Below are 25,692 nucleotides of genomic sequence, written 5' to 3'. Positions count from 1 at the left end.
CGCATGCAGGGGGAGTGAACGCTCAAAACGGGAGCTGATCGCTACTCAGCATATTTTCAACCTCCCTGAATGAAAAAAGTTGAGTGAATGAATCATTTATCAACACACCATTGGCAGCTTAGAACTGAACTCTATCTCCCGCCAATCAGCGATGAATGCTCAGGCAAGTAGCGGCCGAAAAGACCACTCCGAGAAATGACTGAGTGCTCACAGTGAAACGAGGACTCAGGGCGGGCTCGCTGAGTTACTCATCCGAGGGCCTGGTCTGGAGTCTTCACTTTTCACCCATGCACCTCGGGAGTGTAAGGACAGAGGAAGGAAAAAGGATAGGAGGCGCCGCCGCGATGAGAGCCCGACGACGCACAGTGGGCTGAAATCCAAAATAGCTGTCCAAAAATCGCTGTAGTCTTAAGTATTGCCAAATCAATGAACATTTTTTGAATTGCATATTGTACAGTTGCAATTAAACTTATTTAGGATGATGTAATCCACAATACTATTTATGAGCGCTCATTCCCCCTGAATACGCTCATTGGCACACAAACTGTTTTGGATACCGCATAAGTGAAACATATCGATAAATAAAAAAAAGAAATTTCACTTATACAGTGTTCATGTGAGAAAAAACGCTGTATTCTCTAGGAATGAAATTTAATTCATGTTAAATATTTTAGGTAAATCTCATGCTACTACAGTCGCGTCCCTAAATTCGTACTTTCAAGAAAGTATTCAAGGTGTTTAGGCCTTTTTACACAGGGCAAGTAATTGCAAAATCTGGCGTACGTTGGAATATGCTTTGGGGGGATGGGATGGCCTAGAGTGGCGACCCTCACCCCCACGCAACGGGAATTTTTTTTAATTAACATTTTTTTATATTTTAAAGAAAGAGAACCACATACAGCATATAGTTGTCATTTTATAGTGGCCAGGTAACAATACATAAATTAGAGGACGAAGACGCAATATAACAAGTAGAAAACAATAATTACATTTACAAAAACAAAAGGACAACAAGAATCTGCAGGTGCAGACTACTTCGGTGACAGATAGGATAGGAAAAGATTTATGAAGGATTGCAATGGAAGTGCTAGGGGGTCGATGTGTGGAGGGAGTGAGTTCAACACAGAAGTAATGCGGTAGAAAAACGAACGTTTAGTAAGTGAAAGTCTAGGAATGGGCATGTGGATTAGGGGATGAGAACGGGTAGGGCGGGGTGGAACTTAAAAATTGATAAAAGAGAGAAATGCAGGGCAGTCGATGGTGGAATTGAGAATCTTATAAATAAGTTTCAAATCAGCTGTGAGCCTATGGGTAGTGAGATTAGGGATGAAGAAGGAGGAGAGAATAGCATAAGTGGACATGTTGCGTAAATGCGGTATTCAATTTTTTACTATTTTGGCAAAGATATTGCTGACACAGTCCAGGGATGAGAGGTTGGTTTGTGAAGAGATAGACCAGATGGGACAAGAGTGGGTAAGAATTGGAAGAATGATAGAGGGAAAAAAAACGTTCGGATTGCTTGGGGGTCCTTAATTTCAGTGAAACGGTACAGGAGGCCTAAGAGGGACATTGCTTTAGACTTGATGGATTGTATGTGTGGAGAAAAATGTAATTTATCGTCAGTGATAATGCCTAGGTCCTTAGATGTTGAAACATGTTTCAGAGAGTGATTAAAAATAGTGTAGTCAAATTGATGTGTGATCTTCTTTAGGGAAATAGTCATCACACTACATTTATCTGCGTTTAATTCAAGTTTCCAGGCAATTCGAAAAATGACGTAAATCATCTTGTAGGTCATGGCAATCGGAAGGTTTTTGAATTTCCTTGAACAGTTTACAATCATCAGCATAAAGGAGAGTTTGAGCTTGGGAAGAAGGTAGCAGAGAGGCACGATCATCAATATACAAGTTAAAGAGGTAAGGACCAAGGACACTCCCCTGAGGAACCCCAGATGTCAGAGGAGACCAAGGAGAAGATAAACCAGAAAGAATAACCTTTTGATTTTGGTTTCTGAGGAAGCTAGTCAGGAAACTTTTGAAATTACCAGAAATATTAAATCGTTCACCTAATTTATGGAGGAGGAGGCTATGATTGATAGAGTCAAAAGCTTTGGAAAAATCCAGGAAAATGGTGTCTAACTGTGATTACTTATTAATGGAGTTTATGGCATTATGCTGAAAAACGGATAAGTTGGTCATGCATGAGCGGTCCGGAAGAAAACCATGTTGATTATCATAGAGGTGAGGGGAGGTGAAGTAGTAGAGTCGATTTAAGATTATTCTTTCACAAACAGAAGAGAGAACTGGAAGTAAGGAGATGGGTCTATTGTTTGATGCAACATTTTTTGCCTATGCCTATAAATTGCTTTTCATGCCTATGCCTATGAATACAAATGCCTATAAATATATTTCACATAATTTTGTCATTAAACGTTTAGCTTTAAGCAGATACAGTTATTTTTGGTCTAAACTAGGCAATAGTTTTTAATATTTTTATTTTTATTTTTGAGGCTTTGGGGGTGATCTATCCTATCATCATATAGTTACGCCACTGACCTGACGTGTGGACGAAGGGGAATGTCAAAATTCCGTTGTGTAAAGCGGTGAATTGAAGGCATGCGAGAATGCATGCACGTGAGGTGGCAAAATAGTCCTTGCTCTAATTTCGTTCGTGCATTCGCGTAATACCACGCCATAATGTGAAATTAATGTTGTTCTAACCAGCGCCATTTCGTGTATAACGACCTTTAAGAGTGGCATCCGAGGTAGTGGCCCCAGTGGATACAGATCCTCATTTTTAGGTAAGAGGACAGGGCCCCTTCCCTTTGAACGAATAAATGAGGAGAATAGATAAAACGAAGAATTTCATCCCACACCGCGGAAATCTCCGGTCTCACATCGGTTAAGGCTAATAGGGTAGTTTCCTTCATCAAAGAAAACGATAGGCATTGATTGCGATTCGTTACCCACCATTAGTGTATTCATAATACACAATTTTTTTGGTTTTAGAAATACCGGTTTAGACGAATGGCAAGGGTCAAATTTTATCCTCATTTGAAAAAGGCCAGATTGGCGCCCATGCGATTCCACTCCGCGTGACGTCACAAGGACCTAGTTTCTACACGAGAGGATAGGAGTTATACATCGTCTGAGGTTACCAATGCATGCATGAGGCACAGAGCTTAGGGAAACATGTCTTAATAATCACCTATTAAAACTGGCTAAGGTCGGAAAGTTTTCTTCGTTTGATAAGGTATTAATAAACCTTTTTTAAGCCAAGCGCTACCATTCAGCAAGGTACTCAGCTATCCGCTAGCATCCTGCGTCCTATCAGCGCTCAGAGCCTCGATCAAGGTCACTTCCCAAGGAGAGAGGGGGAACCAGAAATGCGTCGCACGGACTTTCCTACTAACGCGTCGCGTTTTTGCGCGCTTGAAATTTTTCACTTTTCATTTAATCGCGAAAAATAGATATCGTCATTTAAAAATCTAAAAGCGCGAAATACGTACTCCAGGAGTAATAATCTTTCGATTTAGGCAATAAAAAAATAATAGGAAACCACCCTATTGCAGGGCGTAACCTCGGTGATGAGAGGTGATCGCGGCCGTCAGGACAATTCGTCATATTCATTGAGGAGATTTCGGCGCTCCGGGTTTGCCTCTCTCCATCCCTCGCGCTTACGTTTCTTAGCAATAACTTAGATAATAGATCGATAAAAGAATAGGGGTCCAATATCAATGCAAGGTTAAGTAAATTCATTCTAATCAAGGACTCGCTACGAATTGTATCTTTATACAAGTACGAATAATAATAATATATATGACGGTGTACTGCTGCCTTCTGCGATGCCCTGGTGCGTGATTCATTACACATATTATGATTACGGTACTTGTTATTCATTTTCCTCATTTCAGAAGGATGGGATTAGTCGCGCCCCCGCAGCCATCTGTATATGCTCCCCCCACTCATCTGCGAATGGATAGACCATTTCATTGTCGATCACCCCAACTTTGGAAGGCGGATCATAGGATGGAAAAATACACTCCTGTCGTCTCTTACCCCATCGGAATCGGAAATTTCAAATATTTGGGAAGCGATATCATAGGCTGGCAAGTCACTCGAAGCAACCTCGCCACTTGGTTCTTTCCACTCCACCGTATTCAGGCGACCGCCATACCAGGCTTACTCCGAGAAGTTCATATTTTGCAGGATACTTTTATCTATTGGTTGCCTACTAATAACCTAATTATTGAGATGTGAAGAGGGAAATGAAAAAGAAGAAAGAATTGTTGAGAAACTACATTGGTCAGGCGATGGCACGCAACTTTTATGGAATAATTAATGACTAAATATTTCCGTTTCAACTTATAACGAGAATTCGATACATATATTGAAAGTGTACTGAGGCCTTGCCTGGTGGAAGTCCAATGTACTTATAAACCATATAGCCAATTTTCTACGCTAAGTAAAATAGAGCAATCTATTTTATACAGTTCGTAATTTGCCAATTTTAGACTACTAAAATTCTCTACTTTGACCATACGAACTGTATCTAAACCTATTGCGTTTTTAAACTTTGTGTGAAAAATTTACAGTCTGTTTTATCGTTTCATAAATTGATCTTTCTAAATTTTCACGCGTGCTCGTAAAAAGGGAAATAACGCAAGGGTAATCACAAAAAAAGTCCCTGGCGCCCAGCGCGCTTTGGGAATTTCGGGGGGAAGAAGGAGTGGCTGGAGAAGTGATAATTATTAGGGAGGTCAAAAACTGAAATTTATGCAATGAATAATAAAATATACGAGAAAAAATTCATTAAGGGTAACATGCCATCTGTTTCTGGGAGACGTTTGGTCGTCACATTTGGGGGAAGTAAGCCAGAACCACCAAGAATAACTGATTTAAGATCGTTTAATATGAGATACCATGGAGAGACTTAATTAAAAACTCTCTCTATGAGTGTACTTCATTTATTTCTGGAGATACAGTGTATCAATTCACTCAAATGATAACGTAACGCTAGTTAATACGATCTTTTTTTAAAGTCACTATCTGATGCTAAGATGGCAAAGATAAATTATCCCATATATAATTTTAACTGTGGCAGGTAATGGAATCGCTCGCCAATTTATTTTTTTTACCGTCGAATGCGATGGAGTTTGAAACATAAAGAGCGGTTCCTCACGTGGTTCGTTGGTATTTACAATCTTGTGAGCGACTCATTTCCACATATCGCAAGCGGCGTTGGTTGGGAACCCATGGAGAACACAATAAATTGAGTTTTTTTCTGGGTTTTATTAAAAGCAATGGTCAGTCAGAATTTCAATATGCTTTTTCACGAGGAAACATTTTCCACTTTATTTTTTAATGAACTCGCGATTTGACCGTACATCTATTTAACAACGTTTTCTTGCTGTCTGATAGTACATGCAGAAAGTTCAAAAGTTGAGAAAAAAAGGGGAAATTTAGTCTCTTTGTAAACGGAATGCAAACGGGCATTGTACGGGAATATTAAAAAATTATCTCTCCTAATGGGAAGAAAACCCACCAAACTTTTCAATATAAAAAGTTTAATTTTACAAGGTTTATAGTATATATAGCTAGATGGTACATAAAAGTATTTCAAAATTGACAATCATTCAAATATTTATATTTAAAAAGGTTTAAAGATAATTATTTTAATTTATCAACGATTGACGCATTATTTACAAAATAAATCCTCCAATTCCCAAAAAGATAAATCACTCCGTATAAATAGACGATGCATAATTTTAACTGTGACCGGTAATGGGATTGTTTCTCAGTTTATTTTTCACCGTGGAATTCGGTGGAGTTTGAAAAATAAAGAAACCCATATTCTTCGTTTCGCGATCCGCCGCCTACTCCTCGGAAAATTCGCATATGAGTTGATAGCGTCGTGAGCTCATGCCGCGTGGGTCACCGCTTCTCATCCACTCCTCGGTCTCGCGCTTCGTACGCACGCAGTTCGTTGGTATTTACTCTCTTGTGAGCGATTCATTCCCACAATGAGCGGTTCTCCCTGAATGAGTTAATCTGGAACTGTAATTACGTCACCAACTCATGAAAATTGGGTGGCTACTTTCACTCTTTTTCATTGTGCGAGAGAATATTTGACTTGCGAAGGTATTATTTTCGTAGTGACTTATATTTTTCTTCTATTTATCGGATTCTTTCAAAGAATTACGATTTTAAGTCTGAGTAAACGATCAAATTTTCATAGGAACCAAATACGTGCGAAAATTAAAGTGAAAAATGTGCGCATGAAATAGATGATAAATATAGGAGAGTGTTGCTTAGCTATCGCTAAAGATATCTGCACATCAGTTAATCCCATTCTCAATTAAATAAATTTGTTGGTGAGGTAGGAGAATAATTCATACATAAATTATTTATTTCACGTCTCCTAAATTTTCCATTCAAATTCTCAAAGTTTTATTCGTGCGAAGGTTTCCGCAGAGATGTTCATGATGAGTGCAGTTTTCCGGGCACTACAGCAACAGACAAACTCGGTTGGAGTAATGCATGATAAATGATAACACGGCTGCAAAATCATGGGTATATGATGACAAAAAAGTATTTTTGGGCTCCCTAATTGTGGGGGTTCAGGACATACTGCCTACCGGCTTGAGAGATCCTGTCATTTCTAGTGTGATTTCATACTATTACATTCCTTTATAAAATAATTATGAAAAGAAAATACAAACTCCATGCCAATTAAAATACTGTACACTCAATGACATCTTTCAATAAAAATTATGTGAACAAAATTTGCTGAATATTAATTAATATATTACTTACGTAATATATTTACTTGAGTAAGTAAATAGTGATCTCATTTCTTTCCTATTTTAAATTTATAAGCCACTTTGCACTCAATTTTCAACCGATTTGCTCAAGCCCTTGTACACATAACAGTATAATTGTAGAGATAGCGGTTTTAAAGAATATAGAAATGGTTCATGAGTAACTTGGTGATTTTCTATAGAATTTTACTCCATACCGAATGGCTTCAATTTTATTACCATCACTTATTACAACAGCCAAAATTAGCATCAAAATAAGTTATCATTATAAAATCATGGGAAAAATCACTGACCCATTCTTTCATAGCATACCCTTATTGAATGACTGCCTCTCTTTTTCACCATTGTTTGGAGGAATTTTACTATAGTTACTTAGGCTGTGCAATATATGATTAAAATTCAAACCATTTTTACCCTCCTCCCCAAGAAACATTTCCTAGGTACAGCCTTTGTGTCTGCGGGAGTTTGAGAGGGTGTCATGAGAAAGAGAGGGGAAAATCTCTTAGTTTCTCTTGCATGCTATTTCCTACTTATTCGGTGCACATGAAGAGCCGATATATTAGTTTTCACCTTAAAACGCTGAGGGAGCCGATAATTCACCTCCGCATTTAAGCCAATGTAAAAAATGTTGTCATTACACTTTGAGTTAGTTTCATTTTTATACTGGTGATATTATAAATGTTTATCACTCTTGATGAAATAGTATTTCTTCTACAGTACTCAGAGGTCCATGTGCACAAAATATTTGTCTCTTTTTGTAAACGCCTTACGAGCACTTTAATCTAGCTTCAGCTTTCTGGGAGTGAAAACGGAAATCACCGTGAGAGCGAAAGGTTAGTAATCCGACAGAGGATAAAAGAATGCCCAAGGTGATACAGCATGCTGATGAGGTGACAAGCGTGTTTCAAAAGTATCAAAAAGGCATTAACTGCGACTGCCACAGTGTCCTCATCAAGATGACAGAAAAATGTTATAAAAACGTGACTTTAAACTACGTCGTTGAAAGTGCACAAATAATTCATATGTGAATTCAATAACGCTTACGTTATGAATTATTTTATGTCTCTGAATGAAAGTTGATGCATATAGACTACTATTCCATTATCCAATACTCTGCTCAACAGAAAGCAATCTTTATCATTTTTAGGCCTTCAACAACGCCTAAAAAAACTGAAAACCAAATTTTTTAGAGTAAATCAAATTTTCTCCATCAGGATAAAGAAGGATCAGCTGAAAACACACATTCAATAACTCGCGCGCTTTTGGATTACGTCACTCTTTTTTCAAAATTCCTGCGATATTTCGTTCTTCGCTTTTCTATGACGTCATAAATAAATATTTCTGCCTGCCGCCAGGACAGGCGGCTTTCGTTATTAATGTGTTATCATTTTGAATTTGCGTTGCACCGTACAGTCGTAATCGCCGGTATTATCTCTTGTTGTTCAATTGGCATGTGCGTTTGTTTGCTTAACAAGAATTTATCTGAAGTGTCAAGCTGAAAAGTGTTTAAAACCTAGTGATTTGTGTAAATGCGTTTTTCTGTCGTTAGCGCTCCAATCATTTGTACTAAATGAGCTAATTCCTAATGCTTACGTGAATTATTATCATATTTAAAGATTGAAAGCTTTAAATATGTCCAATTCCTCTTCTTTCCAGAAGGTATGACTGTGAAATTGTCCCCCTTAGTTAATGTTTCCAATACATTACTGAGGAGAAATTAATGTTTGTATTACTATTTTTTCCCGTTAGATGCAAGTTGTAACTGATGAAAAAGTGGTGAAAGAATGTAAGTAATTCATATAAAAGTAAATCCTCTATTTTCCTTTGGATGTAGCTAGTTCTCGCTAATGAGAAGATAACCCTCCACTTTGTTCCAAAACTGGGCTTTATATCAGAGCTCAACGTCCTAACCGTTTTACCCTTCCAAAGTCAATGAATATGCTGTAAGTTAAGTAATTCAAACAAGAAAATTTCACGCTTTATCGCCTCAAGTCCCCACTCGAAAGACCTGCATTTGAGTTATCTCATTCTAAAGCCGAGCGAGGTCGTCACGCCATACATTGTGGACGTGGTTAGTAGATAAATCATTAGAAGTAGCGGATTCGTGCTAACTCCTTAGCTACGTAGAATCAATTTCTATTCTTTTTTATTTCAAGTCATTGATTACGTTACATACCCTGGTAAAGGTATCTATGACCTCATAATTATATGCCTAATTCTGTCTTTATAGGGACGTTTTCTAGTGATTTCCATTTCAAAATGTGTGAGATAGTATTTAATTTGTTGCAAACCTGCGGATTTAGACTTAGGATTCACCCCCATTCCTTGCTGAAACTTTTTCGTAGTTCATATTAGCTTTACCATACAAATGACCAATTCCTTAATATGATTTCTGTATTACCAGTATTTTCTTAGTAGGGGATGGGCCTCTTCCTAGTATTGATATGTTCATATCCTTTTCTTCCATTCCATTCATAATTTTAGTGTAATTGTTTGAGTTATCCTTGCTCCTTATGTAACTAGGGTAGATGAGGTGTACTTTTAGCGATTGTCATGTTCTATTACATTTATCCTGCGGTCGAATTCCTCTCTGTAATTGAGCAAATGCTAATTAAAATGTAATGCTTAAGGTCTTATAAATCCTTTGCTTCAGGCTCAATGAGATTCCTGCGCTACGTAGCTTTTTATGGCTTGGTTATTGTATAAAACACATAATGTTATCTATGTTAATTTATAAGAATAGTATTTTAACAATAAATATATAGATGATGTTATAATACATGCACAGTCAAACCACCTTACAGATATAAATGCATAGACATAGAATTTAACCTGTTTTCGTTTTGGCCATTCATTCTTGAAGGCCGTTTTACACGATACACGGAATTGCGCAGTCTGACGTACGTGTGAAGGCGCAATCAAAATTGCGTCGTGTAAAGCGGTGAATTGCTAGAACACATGCGAGAATGCGTGGATGCGAGGCGGCAAAATAGCCCCTGTTCTAATTTCGTTCATGCATTCGCGCAATTCCACGCCATTTTAGAAATTAATGCAGCTCTAACCTGCGCAATTCCGTGTACCGTGTAAAACGGCCTTGAAAGTTTGCTTCTGTCAAAAACAATTCACACAAATATACATGTACTATTATGATTTAATGTATCACCTGACCACATCTTCACTTTACCTTATTTTATTATTTCTGTTCCTTGCTCAATAGTTCATTGGGTCAGAAGGAGAAGTCATTAAGCTTTGTTTGTGTACTCCTGTTGAGGGCTATTTGAAGTGTAGGTAGCCTACCCTTAATCTGTCTCCCGTGCTCGTGTTATCATGCATGCCTTTCAATGGTAGACTGCTGAATATTTATTTGATTTTATAGCCTTTGCCATAATTTATCCATTTTCTGAATTTCCATTGTGGCTTATCACTTTATCAAGATGTAGTTAAGCCCTTCAGGGGGACAAGACTAGGGGACAGAGGACTTTCAGAGCCACATTCACTGCTGAAGAAGCATCTCATGTTAGCTGTATGTTTTCTGTCATTCATCACTGCCAATAGATACACCTTTCATTTCATGTTGACATAAGCTGTAGCTCCCTAAATGTAGAGCAAATTTGTCGGAGCAGTGTATGCTATAGTCAGCTATGTACAAGTCACTCTATTTTTAACACCATTGGGGTATAATAACTTGATATATGAAAACATCTGGAAATAAAATTTTAATATCTATCCCAGGGTTCCAACATGGAGTAGTATTGCATGTGGCCGAATGGGCCATGAAATTTTTCAGTGCTTGCTTTGAATAAACTGAGGAATTTATATGAATAAAAAATTAAAACAGCAGTTATAATGTACAAAGATAGGTACCTGCTACCAGGGCAGTTTATTCGGGGGGTCAAAGGTCAGTTTGCTATCCCCCCTTCCCAAATCTCCCTACTTCCCCCTCCCCCCCCCATTAAAATGCAATACATCCGTGCAGTGGTACAGCGAGGGGGGGGGGTTTTGGGGGATAAACCCCCCCCCCCCCCCAGAGCTCAGAGAAATTCTTAAGTTTAATTCATTTTACTTATTGGATTAGTATTAACTTATAGAATAGTGTTAGGATTAATCAAATATCTCTCATAAAGCGGTAAAACTAGTCATTTTGAACCATTAATCTTAAAATTTTCTGGAGGAGGGACCCCACAACTCCCACTTACCCTGGCGGGTATGCAATACCCCCACAACCCGAAGTATTAGTTGCACCTAAAACCCCCCCCAGCCTTAATTCCTAGCTGCTCCCCTGCATCCGTGAGCTATGTTTGAGATGTGGTAATTAAAGTTACACACTATGTTTTCTATTTAGAAGTTTCATTGCTATTATTGTTTAATAATTTATAAATTAATAATTATTGTTAAATAATTTAGTTATAACAATTAAATAACTTTTTAAATTATGCCACCTCCTAAAATCTGCCACTCAGGGTATGTGCCCTCTTTGCCCTGCCCTAGTTCCAAGCCTTCCTGCTACTTTGAATAGTGTAGGGAAATATCTATGTACATTTATATGGATAAATGATGATGTCTGTCTGCTATGTGTTTACATACAGCTGCACGGATTGAGATCAAAGTTAGTACGTAAATGCATCTCATGCTCTCAAACCCCCATAGTGCTACTTTTGGTTGCATTCGACATCCTTTGTCCTTTGCATCATTTTCTCATAACCATTTGTTATGTCACACCATTCAAATTCTGTGGTTGGACATCCTGCCGGGTAAGCACACCTCTTGACATGCTCCAAGGGTAAACATAAGTCAAAGGGGTCTACTCTTAATTATTGACCCTGTCAGTGCAAACCTTTTTGCTGGGGTACGGGTTAACAAGACTTTTTTGGTCTAAACATGTATGGACACGCACAGCGATCAATGATGTGGAGCAGGGTATCCCGCGCGTGTTCTACGGAAAAAGTTTTTTCCATTGTTTGCTAATACACATGTATACCATCATCATACCTACTTTGTTCCTTTACCTAAAAATCCAGCCATGTGGCCATGAATTCCATGTTTCCTACTTCCCTGGGTACTATCCTTCCAGCAATTCCGGGTGGCCTTCTTGTGTACTAATAAATAAGACTTAAAATCTTTCCCAAGATAATGCTGTTCTTAAAATAAGTTACTCAGTATGCCTGAGCTTGGAACATCCAGCCTAATGAAGGTGAAAACCTAGAATGGTAATTGATGTAAACAGAATATGTATTCATGATGATTTTCTTATCAAAATTTTACTTTGTGTCCTGTTTATTTTGCATCTATTACATTGAAAAACGAGTTGTTTGGGGTGGAGAAGGATAGGAAAGGGAGAGTAAGGAAGTATTTTGGATAATCCAAATATGAACTGAACAATGGGTATTGGGGGCTTCACTGTAGTTCAGGTAATGCAGGAGAGATCCCTCAGATCTTGGAATCCAGCCATTGATCTCAATAGGCTCCAAGATTGTCTGTTAGGGTGGAGAATATCTTCTATGGGAGGGCCAATATTTATGAATGTGGTACTTTGTTAATGGGAGGTGGGGTATGGAGTATCTCTAACAATGTTGTAGGCATCTTTCATTATAACCTGGTATGCATTGGAACAGGGGCGTAGCTAGGAATTAAGGCTGGGGGGTTTAGTTGCAACTAATACCAGGGTGTGTGGGGGTATGGAATACCCACCAGGATAAGCGGTAGGTGTGAGATTAATAAATCGCAGAATTTTAAGATAAATGGTTCAAAATGGTGAGTTTTACGGCTTTCTGAGGGATATTTTATTCATCCTTACTCTATTCTATTAGTAATATCAATTCAGTTAAGTAAAATGGATTAAACTTAAAAATTTCTCCAAGCTCTGGGGAGGGTTTTAACCCCCAAAACCCCCCCTCGCTGCGCCACTGCATTGGAAGGAATTTTTAAATGACCAGAAATTTCTTTTGATGATCTGGTTATAGCACCGGCTGGTTTTATGTGGTAGATTGGAGAGCTGCCTTAAATGGTTGTATATTATTTTTTTATAAGAGGAATCAACTGCAGATAAGTGTATGATAGTGAAAAATAAATATAAAGAAGTTTGTCGATGTGGTTGTTGACCAACTGAGGTAAAAAGCTTTATTAATAAGGAAGGAGGCATTAAATAAGTAATGGATTAAGACTTGACTTGGTTGGACAATGTTTCTGTAAATGAAGGGAAGATGAAATTCTCTAATTACGACTTTATTTTTAGTATCACCTCATGGTTTTGGCAGACTATGGGCTTATTATGATGATTTGAAGCCCTTACAATGATTTTGTACTTAACCCTTTCCCTGCTTTGAATGTATCTATTATATTCTCTATGCTTTGCCCGTAACAATTTTCTATTTTTATTTACTTGCGCTCAATCAGGGATCAAGTCCCTCATCCAATTTTCAGTAAATTGGCATCCAGATATAAAAATAATAATATCTAATTGGCATGATGGATCAGGTGCAGGAAAAAACTATGGTTGATGTATGGCATATGTATGGACACGGAATAAAATCATCTTATGAGAGTATACAGCATCAAAATATCAAAAAGATTTCTCACCAATTTTTTTGCATAAATGTAAATATTGATAAAATTAAATTCATTTGGAATTTGATGCATATTGGTCCTTCAAGTGCTTGAATACTTGAGTAGTACAACTAAGTGCTTGGAAAAACATAATCCTTTTGACATAATTGATTTTTTTTTCTTTACAGGCTACAAGGCCCAAGCATGAAGGTCCTGGCATATGTTTCGATATTTATCCTTGGTGCCATTTCCTTATTTTTTCATGGCATTGCTTCAAGGACTAAACCTCAGGTTGCTTCTGGAAATGATCCTTCTTTTTTGCGATTTCAAAAATCCTATTTCAAAGTATATTTTTTGGCATTGTTTTCGGACTGGCTTCAAGGGCCTTACCTTTATAAACTTTACAGCCATTATGGGTTTGAGCATTCCCAGATAGCCTTTTTGTATGTGGTAGGTTTTGCAGCCAGTGGTTTATTGGGTACAATAACAGGCTCTATTGCGGATCACTTTGGGCGGAAAAAGACATGTGTTGCATACACTGTTTTATCTTCAGTGTGCTGTTTGACAAAAATGAGTTCCAACTTCTATATCCTTGTTTTTGGACGGGTAATGGGTGGAATCTCAACTTCCATGCTCTTCTCCTGTTTTGAAGCCTGGTAAGTGATTTTTTTGTGAGTTGACCGTAGCTTGTACTTAGCCTCCATTTTTAGTAATAAGCAATCGTGGTAACACCTCAAAGGTTCCACCTCTGCATCAAAATGTAACAAGTTAGTGATTAAAGAGTTCTCTGTTGGTGTATAACCAAGCAAGCGTATTTTTCAAGTGAGCAAGTAGCTGTGGCATACCAAGAGAAGTAATAGGTGTGAAAATTATGTCAGGCCAGGCTCGCAGTACAGGAAATAGCAATATAACACTGAATCTTGGTTGGTGCCCAAGTCAGGGCACCTTCCCTGCATTAAATTTTCCTGCTTCTTATTTGTGCAAGAAAATATGTCAGAATCTTAAGAAATTTAAGGAAATGAGATAGTCATTAGCAGTGATGCGTCAGCTTATGTACAATCATCCCTTTTATTTGGCTAACTTGTTTACTGCCTGTTATGCAAAATTAAGGTCATCAACTGTCATAATTTAGTATGTATAAAGTCCGTGTATTAGTGGGAGCACATAAGCCCTCTGAAGCTATAAAGTCAGTCCCATTATTTGGTCTTTGCATCATTTAAAAACCTCAATTGAGTGCTGGCATGCTATAACTTTAACATTACTAATACTTGCTTTTTCCTTGAATTCATTGTTTTCATGTGATTTTTTTCTCTTACCAGGTACGTCCATGAACATGTAGAAGCAAGAGGTTTCCCATCGGAGTGGGTACCAGTGACACTATCAAAGTCAACATTCTGGGGAGGAGTCTTGGCAATGGTTGCTGGTATTGTTGCCAATGGCACAGCTGAATGGGCTGGCTTGGGGCCCTTATCACCATTTTTACTGGCATTAGCTCCATTAGCAATATCAGGGGCCATGGTTATATTAACTTGGCCGGAAAATGTTGGCCAGTCTAAGATGTTGGGGTCAGAGACCTCATCTGTGATAGAGGTAATTAAATAGGCCATTAATTGCTCGTATTTCTTTGTACAGCATATTAACTGCTAGTTTTATGCCATATTTTGCATAGCCATTTCTAGATACTTCAGGTAATTTTAAGCATATTTTAGGTTGTCACAGTATACCTATCATTTGTGTATAATTAGCACCCTTGAATTTATTTTATATCTTTCCAAAAATTAATATATATCCTCTCATTTCTAAAGCTGATGGTAAATATCATAGCTTGCTGAAAAGATAAAGTGCTTGCCCATCTAACAGCATGGATGTATTAAAAGCTATCGGGTCTCAGGCTGGGTTAAAATATTTGTAGCTGTCTGGAATTTTCAGGTAGACTCATTCTACATCACCTAGGTGACTGATTTGCTCAAATAGAAGGGTAATTTGGCAGTTGTCAATGGGCCAATTTGTAGAAGCTGTCAGACTAAGTGTGGTGCGTAATTATGTATTTAACTTGTGACAGATTTCAGTTGTTTCTTAAGTGAGCTTATCCTGCAAGTTAAGGCAAGGCAAAGGCAATTTTGTATCTCTCCTGTTCATCACCATATCATATTTGGTTAATGCTGCCTGATTCATTAACATTGTTATAGTGTTTCCATGATTTGGAGTCTTTGGTGTGTTACTAGAGTCACAGGGGTGTCTACTTAATGGGTATGACTCTCACATTAAAAATTTAGAAGGCTTTGAATTGATATAATTATGTTTGCTTTGATTCAGGCATTGTTTAGCAAATCATGCATGGAACAATTGACTTACAGTTTACTGGGTATGGCTTGCCATTTTGGCAAGAAGATGGCTCACAGATTGCGTGGGTTTATGACCAGTCCAGGGGCACAACACATGCTGCTGGTCACTTTACGATGACCCAGGGGGTGAGAATAACTGGGGTGTATAAGATTCTTTGACTTTCTGACACAAATTTCCAGAACGTAAGCTGCTTACGGAGCCCTATAGGCTGATAGATTTGTCTTGGGTAAAGCATGATTTACAGCCATCACCAGTTTGTCATGGATTTTGGGCAGGCGCTTGTGTGTAGTCACTTAATTATATTCCTTCAGTATTTGGGAGATCCTTGTGGGCACTGTCCATTATATGCTGTTGCTGGCCAAGACATAATCAGCTCAAGACATGAGGAATATGATGATTTGGGCTACCCAAAAGGGTTCTACGTATCACCCAACATTACATCTCCTGTATCAAGGTTGTAAAATGATTTGGCGTTAAATTGTGTTCCTGATCCTTCAGCTTTGGTATCAGCTCTCAAAGGAATTAGTCTTGAAATTAACTAATGAAATTAGTCTTGAACCAAATAAAATCAGTCAAGATGATGGTTCCCAACTGAGAAATCTGACTTATCTTCTCTATTAGAAATACAGAGATAAGAAAAAATAGTTGAACTGTAATCTGAAGACAATCTCAAATGTGGAGCCTTTCCATTGTCTCCTAATAATTGGCTCCCTATTGACATATACTTAAAACATTCTTTTACTCTCACTGCAATAATATGGAACTTATAAGATCACAAAATATGAGCTTTGAAATTTCTAATCCAGCTGGAAACCTGGGATTTTTTAATGTATTGTAGATAGCTTTTTGTGGAAGCAAAATCCTGATCTACTGAGGTGGTAGTTCAGTCTTATTACTTGCCTTAATTTAGCCTTTTTGTATTTGTTCTCACCCAATTCCACTTTAAAAGCAGGAAGAGCATGTACATAAATTTCCCTATTATTAGCTACCATGTATGTGATCCGGGTAGAGTGTGTATTCTAGTTTTAAATTTCTAGCTTAAGCTGTTCATAGTTGTGTCTTTGTGTGCATATTTAGGCCTAGACTAGAATTTATCATTTAGAATAGTTTATGCTTTTGTGATTGTAAGTTTAGTACTTAGTTATTGTGTATTTGTTAAGTAGGATAGTTTTAGGGAAATCATAGACCTTGGCTTGTGAATTGGTTTTTTCTTTATTAAATGTGAGTTGTCAATGGGAAAAATGAAGTTAATGAAGAACATGAACTGGCTCGAGAAATGCTTTGTCTATGTCTTCCCAATTCTCTCTTAAGATATGTAAAGATTTCCATTCATACTTATCTTGGAGTGTTGCACTCCTAGGAATGTTGATTGATTATATTGAGTGCTAACGGTTCTTAGCAAAAGACTAGTCATTTTAGTTCATAATCAGCAGTGACTGGTATCCTTTTTGGAGACACTGAGCACTACTAGTTTTGTTAGCTTGTCGTTAAAACCCTTCCTATTACAATTATGTGTATGTGTTCTTTTCAAAGAGAATTGACACATGCCTCTGTGAAACCTTTGAGAATAATAGCACCTTATTCCTTGCCAAAGCACTGTCCCTGGTGATTCTGAACTTGGCCTAGTCATTTTTTCCATCCTGCCTTTCAGCTTCCTGCCCTTAGTTGTGAGAACTTATTTTTAAAAATAAGGTAGAATATGGATAGTGCTATCAACTTTTAATAATCCACAGGAATCAATCACTAAGCAGCATTGGGGATATCACTTTTTTCTGACATACAGAATTTCTATGCTATGCAGCATGTGACCAACTTCATCCATTGCATGAAGTCTTGGTTTTGGGGAAATTAAATCATCATGAGTCGTCAACAATCTGAGAAATGGTTTGATGAAGTACTCGACTCAATCCATTTACCAGCTTATCTTTTCCTTTTTACCTAATTCTTCCATTCTATATCATTCCTACCTGCTCCACATATCTGATCCAAAGTCTTCCTCTGTAGTTCTTCCATTCCTCTTTTCCTTTGATAATTGTCTTCATCTCATTATTATGTGGCTAATCAAGTCCTGTTTTAAGGGTTTCAAAAGACTTGCATTTTATCATAGTCTCTTTAAGACTTCTTCGCGATTCACATGATCAATCCATTGAACGCTCATCACTCTTCTAGTATACCACATTTCAATTGCTTCCACCTTTGGCTTTTCTGCTGCTGTCACCATCCACATTTCATCACCACGAAGAAGAACTTAACTGATAAAGACTCTGAATGAATTTCTTTGTTACTTTAATGCTTATATTCCAAATTTTTAATAGATTCTTCTTTTTGAAGAATTTTCTTATCTCCTTTTTGAAGAATTCTCTTATCACCTGGGGCATCCAGCAGTTTGTTTCTATCAGCCTACTGGTTGTAGGACTGCCCATATAGCATTACTCCTTCACCCCACATGTTTGAAAGTTAAAGGTGTTACATTTCTCAATTGTGAACTCCCGAAGGTGCCTGTAGAATCCAAAATCATGATCTTATTTTTCATATGAGAAGTTCATTTATTTGACTTCGGCTGGTGCTTAAGTGCCGCCTAAGCATTCTTTCTTGATTATTTTGTTTTCAAGAATTTGCTGAGTGTGGCTCTGTGATTATGACTTTACAAGACTTGAAATTAATTTTGCTCACTCCATTTCAACCTGGAGGTTGGTTTTAATTAAATTAGTCAATGATCTATTTCTTAGATAAATGGAGAATGTATGTACATTTGGCCCAGTTATGGTGTCATCAATACCTGTTCACAGATGGATTTGGTAATTTTAGGGACACTGTGTTAAAAATATCTTTATGTTGATTCAGTGTCTTGGAGTATAGGTCAAATTGGGGTCATAAGTTCTTCGTATGTTGTTATAAAACCAAGTGGTGAAAAGGGAAGATATATTTGGATCCTAGGTAAAGAATCCTATTTTGCAAGAAGGCATCAGTGAATGCATCTACCATTCACAAATTTTTACTCTGCTTGTGTGGAACATTTCATTCTGCTGGTTTCCTCCCATATTAGAGAGTGATTTGTCCATGTATGTTATTAAATTTTTTCTCCAATTAATTCGTGCATTGGCACCTGTATGACATATCTTGGATTCCCCTTTCTGAAAATATACTTTTTTAAATGTTATTATGCTAATATGATTTTGGTTTTGTGTACCTGATTTTATTAATTTTATGATCATAACTCTGAGAAATTGTTGGAAAAAATGTATCTTATAACATTAGTTTTAAATATTTGAAGAATTATAAATATAGTTTGGGTCTGAATTTGGGTATTTCGCTCAATTGTCAATTGGGGAAATGCCAGAAGGTTGTGATATTTTTCTTAAGTGCATTTTTTTATTCCTGTTATTTGATGTATCTTCTGAGGCAATCAGCTCCTTTTTTAAACAGGTTTTTGGCAGTCTGACCAAATTTTGCATGGAGGGGTTAAGGTGCATCTGGTCTAGAGAAGTCATCTTCCTCCTCGGATTAATCCAGTCCTTATTCGAGTCAGTCATGTATACATTTGTGTTTCTTTGGACGCCTGTTTTAGAGCCAGGACACCCTCCCCTGGGCGTGGTCTTCTCTTGCTTCATGCTGTGCATGATGATTGGATCATCTCTGTATTCTATTCTTATCGCTCGTGGATATTCGTCGCAGGTGAGCACATGAAGACTTATGTCAACCATTATCTTGCTGAGTTTTTCAAAATCCATTTTTTTCTATATCATTCAAAATAAATGTGAGTAACCAGGAAAACTTATGCTGTTGTCCTTACATACTGTATCAGCTTGTGAAACTTTTTCTTGTTATTATGTGAGCACTAGTAAAATTAAACATTTTAATATTCAAATGACAAACATTGTCAGAGAAGCAGAATTATATTTTTGATCGGATGGTCTCAAATATATAAGCTCTTTACAAGAAAATATAAATCAACTAGCTGTGATCAATTGGTCCCATTTAAGGCCTTATCTGCTGATGATGTGATCATACATCTATATAAATACATTGCAATTTAATATTCAATTACTTGCAGTAGGTGGGTTGTCATAAGGGATTATTATGGTCATGTAGTATAGCATTTCCCAACTTATAATTGGAATTTTAATTAGGCATACTTGAATCATTATCAAGTAAATAATTTTTGTTAAAATATTTATTTATACATTGTATATTTCTACTATTAGCAAATACTAGCAGTTGCGGTTGGACTAGCCATGGGTTGTATTACCTGGTGTGTGATAGCATCTGGTCCAAGGAGTTCATTTGCAGCTTTTCTACTGCTCGAGATAGCGGTGGGATTGTATTACCCATCAACTGGGCACCTAAGAAGTCACCTTCTTCCCGAAGAGGTGCGAGCAAATGTGACCAATTGGTTTCGTGTCCCTATGAACTTTTTGACCTGTGGGGGACTTCTATGGCTGTGTGGAGACAATGCATCACCTCAAATAGCCTTTGGCGCAAGTTCTTTCCTGTTACTCTTCTCCTTTGTTCTAAGTGCACGTCTTATACAGAAGTAAGTATCATTAATGTTTAAGGAATTGCACGAGATATTCTCTTAGTATTTACTTTTCGTACTAAGCTTAAGAACTAGATTTACAGACTACCCTGGCTTGATTATATATTTAATAATTGGAATAAATATGCTGCTTGCTCGTAGAGATGGTAAAATATGAATATATAACAGTTTTTCATTTTCTTGAAGTGGTTAATTTCTTAATTTTTGTTTACGGTGAAAAAGGTCTTATTGCTTTATTCTTTCAATTAAAGCTTATCATGATAAACCATTTTACATTCACCTAATGCTAATCATAAGGGAGAAAATAGCTGTTGAGCTTTTATAAGGCTATGATAGGCCTGATAGATGGCTTTTGGAATACCCAATTGGCATCTGGAAGTCACCCATTACATCATTACTATGATATAGTTCCCTTTATTTTTGCACAAAATCACTTGGGGAAATAAAATTCCAGGAACTTTTTAAGCAAAGACGTAAAAAAATAAAAATTTGCGTAATTGCTCAACCTATTTGCTGAGCAATCTTGGTATGTTATGCTTGTTAACAAAGTCTGAGGCCCTAAGGGTCAATTTTTTCTTGAATTCAAATGTAATGACCCCTGTTCATTATTATTACATATTAAGTCTTTTTCTATCTCTCACCAGGAGACATCACGAGAGTGATGTTCAGGATCCGAATGCCGATGTTATTTTCTGAAACTTTATGGGTAATACACATAGAATAAGTGTCACGGCTTTCTTCCGCATAGGCCCAGGCTCGAGAAATATTTGCATGTAAAGATTTGTGCACCAGGACTTTCCTTGAGCAATCGCCCCCTCTCAACTACCGTGTTGGTCGAGTGGTTAAAGGCCCTCATCCAGTGTCCACTGCTTCATTCGAGTCCTGGGGTGGGCTAATTTTTTTCTCTCATATAATTTTAGAAATCATTGTGACAATTCATCTCTGTTCGTCTTATTTAGTAAATTGGCATTTTTTTTTTAAATTTTCATGTTAGTTTATGGGTTTTAAATGGAACTTCGAATTGTGCCTTACCATGCGGATTGGCCAGCAAGAGTGCAAAGTCCTCGTCGGCACCGATTCACACCTCTGCCTCGCTTCAATGAATTGATTGTATACCCATTCATCAATCATTCACAGTTTTTTGAGGTGTATGCCTTGACTTCCAATGTATATCTTCCATTTCTGATGCGCCGGTATTTTTCGACTTCAACATTCTTTTATTCATAATATCATTGGGTTTTCCCTCCATTAGATTTTCTCCACTATGTATCTTCCCAACAAATCTTGCTCCTTCCTCCAGAATATCCTTCCATTCATCTTATCTCCTTTATGACATGCCTTTTAGCATCCTTCAATATCCCTCCCACCACAGCTGACTCTTGCTAATCCCTGAATGAGACATCGAGGCCCAACTGTGAAAATAGAAGTGAAAGAATGACAAAGAATACTTCGACAGCGGCTAGAGCATGCTGGAAGGTAGGGTCATTGCACTTGAAGGACCATAAAGGGTGGGAAGGGATACTGGCTAGGGTCACTAACTGAATGTTATTTATTTGGTGAGAAGAAAGAGTTGCGATTATAAGTATACGAAGAGGCTATGGGAGCAATGGCTGGGGCGAGGATGAGCACATTACCCGGAAATTCACATGTAAGTAATTATATACGTCCTCAAATTTTAGTGGTTAGGCACAATTTGGAGTTCCATTTAAAACCCATAAATTAATATGAAAATAAAAAAATCGCCAAGTCACTAAATTAAACAAATGGGGATGATTGTCACAGTGATTTCTAAATTAAAAAGAGAGAAAAAAATCACCCCACCCCAGGACTCAAAGGTGAGCCGCACTCGGCAAGAGACACTGGATGAGAGCCTTTAACCACTCAACCACCGCGGATGTTGATAGGGAGCAATTATTCAAGGGAAGTGATGGTGCATGAAATCTTTACGTGCGAATATCTGTTGAACCTGGGCCTATGCGGAAGAAAGCTGTGACACTTTTTCTAAATTACATACGTAGTTTTGGAAAATAACATCAACATTCAGATCCAGAACACCACTCTGGCGATGTCTTCTTGTCAGTAATCACTCCTTGTATAGACCTGCACCAGGGGCTTAACTGACTTTAATTGAGACTGTAATTAAAACTCCACTAACAGTCCACTAAAAGTAATTACAAATGCAGTACTTTATTGGCAATGAAATGGTACCAATCATGGGCATACCCAGCGAGGGGCAGGAGGGGGCAGCTGCCCCCCCCCCCCCCCCCCCCCCCAGAAGCAAAAACCGCAAATGTCTCTAAGGAAAATAGTATTTTTCAAGCAAATAATTTTAAAAACTAATAAAGAGCTGTTACAGTTTCCTTAAAATGTTGATTTCATTCACCTTTTCCATGCTTAAATCTTACCTATAACTTGAACAACCATGGCTTGCCCCCCCTAGTTTTTATCCTGGGTACACCCTTGGTATCAATATGCTACTTTGTACTCTAATGTAGTGAATAAATCATTTATGTTGGTGTAAACCTGATGGTAGAGCAAAGTAAGACCTCATTAATTACCTTGTCCTATTTGCAACTCTTGGCTTAAGTGATTAGTGTGTGTTAAAATTATGAATAACTTCATACTTTTGTATACATTATAAATATCTTTTAAAGGTAAGAAGAATCTCAATACCATATTTCTTTAATGAAATCTGCTGTAGTATCTACTTTAAAGCAAATGAATTTATTTCAATCACTTATGGAAGTATGTACATATATCTAGTATTTTATTTGCATCTCACAGTATTTTAATTGAATCTCGCACCTCTGTTATAGTGTTATACATATTTACTACCATAGAGTCTTTACTCTATGATAGTACTTAGGCATGAGTTTATGATTTTTTGATTGTGAAAAGTATGGAAAACCAGGTTTCTGAAACTTTTGTATGTGAATCCATTGTTGAAATTTATTGTCAAAACCTGATTGGTAAGTCATTATACTGATATCATAGAGAGTATGTACTAGATTTTCCTGTGAATCAATATCCAATGAAATAATGCAAACTATTACCCCTCAGTCCTGTTTTCATCTTTAGCTGCTTCAGTGATGAATATTTAGTTACAAGATGATATCTTTGTTTTCTTTTGGCAAGGAGTGGAAGACCCATTCAGGGAGACTAATGTAGGATGTAATAGGCAGATATTCATAAGTTTTTTAATAAAAATCTTTGAAGCTCCTTATGGGTGTAACGTTTGGGCTGTGGTATGCCCACTTTATTGTGGTAATCAATTCCACATTACGGTTAGTGATGTAAATTCTATCATGAGAAAATGATACTTTAATGGATTTGAGGCTGGTTTTATTACACCAGTGCCAATGCATCGTTGACACGTAAAACATTGAATGCTTTTAAATGTTGTATCAACGTAATTTAAACTTGCATAAGATGGAGTAAATTGTGGTAAGAAAATTTAGCATCCATTAAAATTTCTATAGTAAGCGAACCCATCCCTAAAGAAGTCTCTTACTCTCTTTTGTGAAATCCAATGTTCAAAAAGTTATTTAATTACATGTAGCAGTGCTTTTTCAAAGTCCAGATAGATTGAAGTATTTGGCTTGAATTATGGACTGGTACCAGTACTACAGCAAATTGTATTTTCAAAATGATTCATGGCTTCGTAGTGATACGTAATGACTTGAGATTAGAGGATGCACTGCTAAGATTTCTTGAATAGGTTTTCTTCTGTTCCCATTGATGATGGCAGTTTGCTGTATCCCCTGAATCAAAAATCATGGAAGTTTAATTATAGGCTTTATTTATTTTTAGGTGTAACCATAAGAGCTCCATACAAGATACAGCTCTAAGTTCCACATCTGCTGTGTAGTGATAATGGGCAAAACATCATGATGCTTACCACTATTCTTGATTCTATTTGCACCCAATTGTTAAACATGAAAATTTTGTATCCTAGCAATTGCTATTTTATGCTGTTACTTTACCCTTGAAATTTTTGTATCGTAGCTATTGCTATTTTACACTGTTACTTTACCTTTTTTCTTTGGGCTCCTCAGTATTTTGTTTGACGTATATCCGCACATTTCCAGTGAAAGCTCGTTAATTTGAAGGCACTATGTGTATTTCCAGAAAGGAAATAAACACCTATATGAATGAAGTTTGAGTGCCACTTATCCAACTCTTGATTACCCTATTGTGGGATCTTATGAAATCGGAAGATTATAGTGAGATGGAATGGAATTAGTCTATATTGGAATAATTAGGTGAAATTTTCCATGTGGAAAACGGCACCGCATTATTCCAGTATTGTTCAGTGGCGCCGACTCCATGGGGCCTGAGGGGGCCCGAGCCCCCCCAAAAATTCGTTACAGATGTGAGGGAAAAATATGTTAGGCTTGGCAATTTTCCCCGGACTGTCCAGACATCGAGATTCGAGTGATCAGGGTTCTAATGTTGATCATATGACTCTTCTAAAATGCTTAAAAACTTAAAATTCTCTATTTATAAAATCTACCGGGGCAAGGTCCCCGGTTTGGGCCCCCCCAATATTTTTTGTTAGTCGGCACCCCTGGTATTGTTGGATCATCTATCTGTTCCCCAGCCAGCCCACTGCCCTCCTGCTGTACTCTCCCATACCTATCCATATTTTCCCTGCCTTTTTTTTTAGACATTTAATGGGTGATAGGCACTTATGCATTTTTCAAATGGGTGTTTATTCCCAACTAATTCTGCAAGTAATTAATTTAGGCACCAACATTTGATAAATTGTCTTGCAGTGCTGAAACTCCATTTTTCATGAAGGAATTAACGGGATTTTGCTAAACTCACATGGTTTTAAGACACAAAAGTATTATTCCCCTAGACTTTAAGCGTGTCGTTAACGCATGATCTAGTTATTGTTGTTTTATCTATTTTATTGATAAATTTTATAATGTATTTTTGATGATTTTTACTGTGTGACAATAAATTGTTTGAAATAAATTAGAAGTTTTCTTATTTTATCGGTACTTGAGAGCAAGTGAGTGAATTACGTGTAAGATTTCCTAGCTTCCTGTGTACAAAATGCTCACAATGACCTACCTCAAGTATTAATAGCAAGTCACATGGCTCAACGCCTGCCCAATGGAAGAAGCTAAATTCACACCCGGAAGGCAGATGGTACACCCTGGGACAATCTTGCTTTTTTACCCATACCATCCCGTTTTTATCTCCACAATAAATGACACCAATGGACCATCAAATCTATCAACTCCCAGGAAAAACATATTTCATAACACAAGTTATTGCAGAATTCATCATTATCAGTTTTTGGAGGAGGAAGGAAGTTCTTTGGAAATGGACACAACTTGACAGAAATGTTTCCAATTCGGAAGAGCTCCCCTCAAAAAAAAAAGAAATGGCAGTTATTAGAGCTGGGGCTTTGAGTTCAGGTCACAGTAGCATGGGG

General features: G+C 37.3%; 1 protein-coding gene across 3 annotated transcripts; it reads left to right on the top strand.

Moving 5' to 3' along the window:
- The first annotated feature begins 8,163 nt into the window (after positions 1 to 8,163).
- LOC124170724 (molybdate-anion transporter-like) lies at positions 8,164 to 25,075 on the top strand. Of its 3 annotated transcripts, XM_046549614.1 has the most exons (7): positions 8,164 to 8,479; positions 8,570 to 8,606; positions 13,552 to 14,019; positions 14,683 to 14,953; positions 19,136 to 19,384; positions 19,915 to 20,243; positions 24,057 to 25,075. In XM_046549614.1, coding segments are annotated over exons 2-7 (1,377 nt in total). In that variant the 5' UTR covers positions 8,164 to 8,479; positions 8,570 to 8,604; the 3' UTR covers positions 24,115 to 25,075. The 3 variants fall into 3 exon arrangements, with proteins under 3 accessions (XP_046405570.1, XP_046405572.1, XP_046405571.1); XM_046549616.1 differs by lacking the exon at positions 13,552 to 14,019; XM_046549615.1 differs by lacking the exons at positions 8,164 to 8,479; positions 8,570 to 8,606 and adding an exon at positions 8,714 to 8,891.
- The last annotated feature ends 617 nt before the right edge of the window (positions 25,076 to 25,692 follow it).

The sequence above is a fragment of the Ischnura elegans genome, chromosome X, assembly GCF_921293095.1.
Source record: "Ischnura elegans chromosome X, ioIscEleg1.1, whole genome shotgun sequence".
Taxonomy (NCBI): Eukaryota; Metazoa; Arthropoda; class Insecta; order Odonata; family Coenagrionidae; genus Ischnura; species Ischnura elegans.
Note: the sequence above shows the minus strand (reverse complement) of the source record. Positions and strands in the feature narration are given on the sequence as shown.